Source organism: Neopelma chrysocephalum, unplaced genomic scaffold (genome assembly GCF_003984885.1).
Source record: "Neopelma chrysocephalum unplaced genomic scaffold, ASM398488v2 Primary Assembly neopelma1_116, whole genome shotgun sequence".
Taxonomy (NCBI): Eukaryota; Metazoa; Chordata; class Aves; order Passeriformes; family Pipridae; genus Neopelma; species Neopelma chrysocephalum.
Window position 1 is genome coordinate 1,931,386 of NW_020897778.1, and position 8,480 is coordinate 1,939,865.

At 58.5% G+C, this 8,480-nt stretch overlaps 1 protein-coding gene across 1 annotated transcript; it reads right to left on the bottom strand.

Moving 5' to 3' along the window:
• Positions 1–2,415: 2,415 nt before the first annotated feature.
• On the bottom strand, positions 2,416–6,276 carry HSPB8 (heat shock protein family B (small) member 8). The gene is made up of 3 exons (XM_027696844.1): positions 5,273–6,276; positions 4,156–4,219; positions 2,416–3,185 (listed from the first exon to the last, which is right to left on the bottom strand). The coding sequence occupies exons 1-3, from the start codon at positions 5,649–5,651 to the stop codon at positions 3,035–3,037; spliced, it is 594 nt and encodes a 197-aa protein (XP_027552645.1). The 5' UTR covers positions 5,652–6,276; the 3' UTR covers positions 2,416–3,034.
• Between the last annotated feature and the right edge of the window lie 2,204 nt (positions 6,277–8,480).

Consider the following 8,480-nt stretch of genomic DNA (forward strand, 5'->3'; position numbering starts at 1 on the left):
TGCTCTGAAAGCAGGATTTAAAGGCCAGATAAGGATGGTTCCTCTGTCTCCTTCAGCCGTAAAAGTCACTTGGTCTTGAATGATGTGGATATTGGGAAGTCCAATGCTTCTCCAGGGGAAATAAGGGAGCATTGGCCTCCTGGAGTGATTTTGACAAGGGCCAGCAGAGCAGAGCTGTGTCTGAGGTGTCCTGTGCAAGGTGAATTGCTGATAAACACGATCCAGCCCCTTCTCCTGTGTGTGACAGGGGTCCCAAAATGCACAGACTGGGTCTGCATCCCTCCTGAGCAACCCCAGGGTCAGACCTGCAGGATGCCCACTCCTCCCAGAGGATGCTCACCCGCTGTTATATCCTGCACACGGCATCTCCCTCAGAGCCAATATTAAGCCATAAACCATAATGTGTTCTGACACCACCTGATGTGCTGTAATTGCTCTAAACCCATGAAATGTGATGTCATTGCAGAGTGGCCGCTACCACTTTGTGTTACAGCTCTGATGGCTCCAAGCTGTTACCTCACAGCAGGCTGAGGGAGAGCAAACAGCTCCTGCTCCCACTGGCCCTGGCTCTGCTCACCCTCGTACCCCAGAAATCCACATATCCCACCCCATCTCCTCAGATACAGGGGGAGAGGCTGATACAGAAGTGCCCCCTGTATTTCCAGACTGATTTTTCCATTTGCAGAAACACCACAGGGGTTACTTGTTTAAAACCTCATTCACACGAATAATCAGATCACAGTTAAAAAAAAAAACAGATCTCCAGTTACAGTTTTTTCATTAGTCTGTGATACTTCAGACCATCCAAGAGCTTGGAAAGCTGCTGCCTGCACAGATCCAAGCATGCTGCCGATGGAAGAGGTCCGTAGTGCTAATTGCCCATGCCAACCCCAGGCATTAAGAAATTATTGCTAATGCAGCTTACAACAGCTTTTATAAGACACTATTAAGGAATTCACCAGAAAATAGAACCAAATAAAGCAGAAAGTGATTAAAGAAAAACAAAACTTACCCCAAACTGCTGGATCAGCAAGAACAAGAGCTGGAACCATCATCTGAGCATGGCAGCTCCAAAGCTGAACTTGAAGCTCCCTTTATCCCAGCACTAGTGCTGCTGTAGCCTGGGGCCTTCCCTAAATACTCTGGGGTGGGAGCAGGGCTCAGCTGTGACTCATTTTCCCTCTGGCAACTCCCTATGGAGTTGCAGCTGGTCCCTTGCACCTGCAGCACTGCTCAGGCAGCCAGGTCAGGGCTGCAGTGGTGCACATCCAGCCAGGATGCTGGGCCTGAATGTGGTCCCAGGGGCATGTGCTTCCCCTGGGGTCCTTCCCATGAAAAGGGACAAAGCTGAGGTTGGGCCTGGGGTTGTTTTTTCAAAAGGCTGAATAAAAATAAATCTTCAAAGGGGCGAGGAAGAGGAGGAACAGTTTGTGCTGGAGAGGTGTCACCCACAGGGACGACGGCTCCAAGTGGCACAAGGACACAGAGCTGTGACTCATGACTTTTCGGCATTCCATCCTGGTGTCAGTATCGCATTTCAAGGATTATATTTTATTCATAAAAATTGCTGTGCTCACAGCCGTGTGCGGCAGAGCCGGCGTGTGGCTGAGCCTGGGGCTGGCAGTGCTGTGCACCACCAGAGGGTCCCAGCTCTGTAACAACTGCTGAAAAGTAAATATAATACCTAAAACTGGGTGAGAGTCCCCAGGTTCCACCCCATGACCTGGAATGTGGGGGCCTTCATGGCACCCGAGCTCTAGGTCGGGGTTTACAGCACGTGATGGGCTGTTGTTGGTAACCGCAGCCCAAATGAGCCCGGGTGGAGCATGTGAGGTGGTATTTTTAACTCTGAGGTCCTGGTGACATGGAAAACTGGGTGCCTGGTCCAGGTGCTGCACAGATCGATGGAAAATTTCCCACCACCCATCGACAGCTCGGCTTTGCCAACCCCGGGCATTGCAGTGTGTTAACAAATGGTGTTTCTCCCCCACGAGCCCAGAGCCCAGCAGAAACCTCCACTAAGGAATTAGCTGGGAAGTGCTTCCCTGCAGAGCTGAAGGTGGGAAGGTAGCATGGTGAGATGGAAACAAGGATGGTGCAAACCCAAATTTCCCAGTTCAGAGCCTGATTTAGCATCCTCAAGCAGGAAAAACATTTTCAACCCCTTGAGAGGGTAAAGACAGGATGAGCCCATGGTCCTCGCCAGGCTTGATGGCTCCCCAGCACAGTGTTAGCTGGGACTTGGAATTCACCCATCAGTGCAGAGATCCCCACACATCTCCCTTGTCCTTTCCCCCCATGGGGAGGATCTGTGCCAGGCTGGGAGGTGGCGCATGGTGGCATCCCCCCTCCTCCCCGCCGCCCTCCCGCAGCCCTGCGCCCACCCTCGCCGGCTCAGCCGAGACAAGCAGAGGCTAAGAACATCCACTGGGTTTTATTCCTCAGGTCTGACAAGTAAAAGCACAAATTCTCTTTGGAAATAAGGAAAAAAAAATTAAACCAAAACCCCAAACCAACGTTCAAAGCACGCGGACGGTTTGCGTTTCTCAGGACGGAGGCCGTGCCGTCAAGCTCCGCCGCCAGACACGTGTCCTTTGCAGAGATGTAGTTTAAAAAAAAAACAACTCATGGAGGAGGAGAAGACACAGGGCTATGGGTTTCCATGTCAATTTTAGAGGAAAAAAAAAGGCCCTTTTTTGCTATTCTTATAAATATCCCATCCGAGCGACTCAGAACAAACAATAACCGTAAGGAGGACATCCGTTCTGCTTGGCCCCGCGGGCACAAAATCTCTACTGGCACCTCAGACTGCTACAAGCCCTCGGGGACGGTGGCCTGGCACCCGGTGTGTGCCCCGGCTCTCAGCTGGCCCCCCCTGGGGTGACGGGTGCTGCCATCCCTACGAGCGGCACCCGTCACCCTTGCCGGAGGCTGTCAGGATGCCGCGCCGCAGGGGACCAGGGAGCAGGGATCCAGAGGGAGAGGGGACGGGGGAGGAGGGGTGCCGGGGCACGGCAGGGCCGCGGGTGGCTGCTCAGGTGCAGGCGGCCTCCTGGCTCTCGACGGGGATCTCGCTGCCGCTGCCGCCCTCCTGGTAGGGGGGGATCTGGGGCGCCTCGATGATCAGCAGCCCCTCCGGAGACAAAGAGGCAAACACCGTGATGGGATCCACCTCATAGGGCAGCCTGTGGGAAGAGGGGAAAGATGGGATGGGTTAGGAGTGCCGGCCATGCTGCATCCCTGGTGGACACCGACCCTCGGGAAGCTCACACAGGACCCCCAGTGTGTGGGGAACCACTGATGCCGAGGCACCAGCCCGGGTGTGGGGCTCAGCAAAGCCTCTGTTATTACTGTAGTGCCTGGGAATGTGTCAGGGATATTTAGAGCGGGCTCCTGGCCGGCCTGGCCCCCGTGGGAGCTCTGTTTAATCTCCCCGGCAGATGTGTTTGACGGGATGTCACCCGCCGCTTGTGCCTCTACAAAGCAGGAGTAAATCCTGGCCGTGCCGCAGCCCACGTCAGCCGCGAGCCTTGCCCGTAAAAGGAGCCCGAGCGCCGAGCAGGAGGGAGTGCAGCGCTCGCCCCAGCCTTCCCGTGGGAGTTTGGGATGCACAGGGCTCCTTCAGGGCGGAAAAGCGAAGCTGAGCTGCTGCCAGCTGAGGAAACCCTTCCCATGCCTTGGGCTTTTTGCTGCCTCTCCCTGTTAACCCCTGCGGCCGGGGGTCTGCCCCCCACATCGGCTGCCTCTGCAGGACTCGCCTTTGCCGTTGTTGTTGCCAAAGTGAGCCACGGGTGAGTCAACGCGATAGCGATCTGAGTGACATCATGGAGATAAACGGATACAGAGACATCCGCGGGGATGTGCTCCGGGGCTGGCGGTGGTGTCAGCCCTGGCACCCTGGGGGTTGGCTCCTCGCATCCCTCCTGCTCCCCGCGCCCCAGCCCTCCCCAAACACAGCCCCGGGCGTGGAGGAGACCAACAGAGCACCCCAAAAATGGCCTCCTCCTCCTTCATCTCCCTTGGGAAGTCAGTTTGTGGCCTGAACTAGCCAGGCACGTGCTGCAGAAGGGCAGATTTTGGGGTGAAAACAGTCCCTGGGTGTGTGAGCTGGGGCGCAGGGACTGGCAAAGCTCAGCCAGGCCAACCGGTACCTACTGGATTTTCTTGGTGAAGTTCTTGGAGACAATCCCTCCTTCCACCTGCTGCTCCTCGTGTTTGCCTGCAGGGAAGGCCAACACCCCACATCAGCACCTCACCAGGAGATTATTTTTTCCCCGACAAACAACAACAGCAAAACCCAACAGGAAAGTTTTCCGAGCAGTTGTTTCCCTTCCCCTGTGCAAACCCTTCCCTGGGGAGGGCTCAGGGAGCCTCTCCATGTGGGAAGGTGATGGTGGACACAGCACAGCTGTATTTCCAGTGAGAAAATGGGGTCCCACAGGCTGCCAAGAGCTGGGGCTTAGGAAAATAAAAATAAATAAATAATAAAACCTTTGGAGGTGGCAGCCTCCTCCCCTGGCCCCACTCCCTGGGCTGGGCTCCTCTCCACCACACTGTCAGGATGGGGGTCCCTGTGCCTGGAACATCAGCCAGTGTCTGCCTGGACCCTCCTGACCTGGGGTTTCCCTCTGTGATGCTGTGAACCCCAAATAAATACCTGGGGCTGTGCTGGGTGGCAGCCCCAAGCCCTCCCTGGTGACCCCAGCCCAGGGGACTCGGGGCCAGTGGAGGACATCAGTGCCAGGCTGATGGGCTGCTGAGGGCACTCGTGGGCACCCCAGATGTGGTGGACCCCGCAACCCCTGTCCCCACCATTAACTGACTTCTCAAGGACGTGCTTCTGGCCAGCTCAGACCCGGGCTGGGCCTCCGGGGCTGTGGAGCAGCTGCTCCCTTCTTCCCAGCCTCTCCCTCGGCCCCTTTAAAGGGAATCTCCCTCCGTGCCGGCCTCACCCCGGCTATAATTAACCCAGCCAGGCTGGGGCCCCTCTTGGCCGCTCACTGCAGGGTGCCGCCAGCCGGGGTGGAAAGCAGGGAGATTTACCCCAAAGGACACGTGTCCTTTTTTCATTCTGGCAGCAAACCACCACGGCTTGTGAGCCAAATCCCCCCATGGCACCCCCGAACTGCCCGTGGACCTGCCCCGAAACCCTCCCCGGCTCCCGAGCACAGGGCTGCTGCCGCTGCCTTAAAATAAAGGGGATTTTGCCATTTTACAGTAATTCCTTGAGCCGGCAGGACCGGCTGCTTTTCATGCCCAGTCCTGCTCTCACCTGATACCTCGACGTAGCCGTCCTTGGTTTTGACGGTCAGCTCCTCGGGTTTGAAGCTGTGCACGTTGACACAGACCTTCCAGGGCTCGCGGGGAAAGGGCGCGGGGCTGCGGCTCTCGGGGTACCCTCCGAAGTGGGCGCCGTAGCCGGGGGCCATGGCCGAGGGGCGGCCCATCCCGGCGCGCAGGGGGCCCGGCCAGGTGGTGGTGAGCCGGGGCCGAGCCCAGTCGGGCCAGTCCGCCGTCAGGTCCCCGGGGAAGGGCGACAAGCCGAAATCATCGTCCAGCAGGCGCGAGGTCAGGCCGGGCTCCCGGAAAGGGTCGCGGATGCTGCGCCGGCCGGGATAGTGGCAGGAGAAGGGCAACTGGCTGTCGGCCATGGCTTCCTTCGGAGGGGTCTGAGCGTGTCCCTGGGGCTCTCCCACAGAGCCTCAGCCTCTGTGTGGCTGTTTCTGGCTGCAAACTTCCCCCGGGAGCCTGTCCCGGAGGAGACGCATCCACCCCGGGTGGGACGTGGGTGCGCGGGGACGGTCCCTCCTTTCCAGCACCAGGTGAAGGACGATGAGAAAATCGATTCAAGCTGAATCACCGGGAGCTGGAAGAGCGCAGGAAGGACGGAGGGAGCTCTCCGGCCGTGAGAAAATGCTTCCTGTCTGGCTGCGATCCCAGGACCGGGGAGAGGAAAATAAAACTTCTTGTCAGGAGAGGGGAAAAAAATAGTAAAACCAAGTATCCTGAGATTAAAAAGCTTCTCTCTCCTTTCTCACTCCCCAGCACTTTATGTGCAACTTTCCCTGCTGCTCCCGGCTGGGAGCAGCAATAAATGCCTGAGCTTGGAGCCCAGAAACTTCTCTAACCTTCCAGCCGTTGGGCGAGCACTATTTATATGGATTTGGGAGGAGGGGGGTGGTGTGTTTTGCAAGTCCTGCCCTGTCAGCCGAGTATTTTGGAGAGGATGAAACAGCCGTGGAGAATCTGGGCTGTGGCAGCTGACCACTCCTGCTAGCCCGAGGATCCCGACTTCTCTGGGGCCACGGCACTTCAGCAGCTGCCCCAGCCCCCGCTGCCCCCTCCTGCCGCCCTGCCTGCCCAAAATAGCCCGGGCTGGCTTCTTTCACCCCAGTGTCACCTGTTAAAAATACCTTGGTGGGGCTGACCAAGCTGTTCCCCTCACTGTAAAGCCACGTGTCCCCACACCACCGGGTACCACTGTACCGGGAAATGGGTCACTGGTGGCACCCCCAGCACAGCACAGCGAGGGCGGTGGGACCCCGTGGGTGGGTGTTTGGGGGATGCGGGGCAGGGAACAGGATGACCCTCTCCAGCACTGCTTCCTTGGCCACCTTCACCTGTTGGGCCCAGAGAAATGTCCCCTAACTTGGGGAAGGAGAGGGACCCCGGGAAGCAGGCAGGGTCCTCACGGTGCTGCTCAGTACCTGCCTCCTCCTCACCCCGCCGCGTGTCCCGGCCCCGCCGCAATCCCGGTGCGGGCAGGGCGAGGCGCTAATCACAGCCGCGGCCGGCTAATTACAGGGCAGCGGCGGGAGCGAGCCGCGCGGTGGGAAGAGACGCGGCGGCGCTGCCGGGGGAGCTCCCAGCGAGCATCCACCCGGGAGACACAGCCCCAGCCCGGGCGACATGCAAGGGGTACCGCTGGCAACGAGGGACTCCCCGTGGAGGTGATCCAGGCAGCGCCCCGGCGGGCAATGGGATGCGCTGGAGGGTGGGATGTGATCAATGAGGGTCATGTTGGATACGGAAGAACTTCCTCTTGCCGCATCCTGGCTCTGCCTCATGCTCCGTCTCTCCAGCATCTGCAATTTTTCTAATGGACTTGATGGAACTAATTGCAGCAGGAAGACTTTAATGCAGCGCAGGCCGCGCAGAGATTCAGCCACTGGTCACTCCGTGGCATTAATGACGCTGCACAGACGTGACATCGCTGGGGGCGGGGAGCTGCCTCTTCTGGGCCGGGACAGAGCTTCCTCCCCTTCTGTGGAGACAGCCGGTATCACAAGGGTCTCCCTGGGGTCCGAGGGGGATGCCTGGAGATGCCTGGGGAGGTCCCAGGTGCTGGCTGAGCACCCCTGGTGCAGGGAGGCAGCTGCCAGCAGAGAAGCTGAGCATCCCCCTCCATGCCCTTCTCCTGCCTGGCTGCTCCTGCCTGGCTGGGGGCTCTTGCTGCCCACGGGTGACAGTAGGGGGTCCTGTGGGACGTGGCCACGCACTGATCCTGAGCTGAGCAGGACACCTCTCACCGTGGCTGGGCAGTAGGGTCACTCCAGCACTGACATCTGCACCTGCTCTGGCAAACACCAGAGCACTGGGAGAGGGGGACAAGCCCCGAGGATGTTTCGGGCAGCCCCATGATCCTGCTGTGTTTCCAGGAGCCTCACAACATCCCCAGTCCCACATTTTTCCCACATAGCTCCAGGCCATTCTCCCTCCCCGGCCAGGAATTCTGCCTGTCGCCTCGTTCATCCCCTTTAGTCACACGTCCCCTCCCACCCGCTCTGGGCCATCCCAATTTAGCTCCTGTTGTCACTCCAAACCTCCCGACTGCCTCCCAGTGCTGAGCCACCCCACGACATCAGTTCTGGGAAACATAAGTGCCCTTGCAGCCTCCCTTCTCCTCTGAGTGACCTGGGGATGCTGCCTTGTGTTCCCAAGGTCCCCCTGTGCCACGGCCAGACCTTTCCTGGGTGCCCATCTGAGCCCTGTTGGGGACAGCATGGGGACCTGACCCAGTGCTGCTGCTCCCCTGTGGGGCTTCCAGCCAGTCCAGGGGCACACCCCAAAGTGAGGGTGCTGAACAATCCCGGTTGCCTCTGCTTCCTGGCAAGAAGGTGACCATGGGAGGAGCTCTGTGCAGGGCTTGGAGCAAGAGCTGTGCAAGCAGGGAAAGGCACAGCCCAAAGGAGAGCAATGCTGAGCCCAACAGTGACCTCCATGGAGAGATGGATGGATTTCTGGCTTGGACTTCCCATGCCTGAATAGGGTGGGGGGATCCAAAATGCCTGGCAAAGGGCAGCAGAGGCCTGGCCCAGCAGGGAAAGGAGAGCTGCCAGAAATACTAGCCCACAACTTTTTTTTCTTCAGCCAGTGCCCTGAGGAGCCAGTCCTCAGCAGCTGGGAGTGGAGGCAGCTGAAACAACCCAAAATATCCCACCGCTCACAGTTGGATCCAAAAGGAACATGACAAACAGGGC

What these genes read in the sequence shown, in the direction of transcription:
- HSPB8 (XM_027696844.1), bottom strand. Translation starts at nt 5,651, where the DNA reads ATGGCCGACAGCCAGTTGCCCTTCTCCTGCCACTATCCCGGCCGGCGC. An exon ending in CGGCTACGTCGAGGTATCAG is followed by an intron (nt 4,220 to 5,272) that starts GTGAGAGCAGGA and finishes CCTTCCCTGCAG; the next exon opens with GCAAACACGAGGAGCAGCAG. An exon ending in AACTTCACCAAGAAAATCCA is followed by an intron (nt 3,186 to 4,155) that starts GTAGGTACCGGT and finishes CTCTTCCCACAG; the next exon opens with GCTGCCCTATGAGGTGGATC.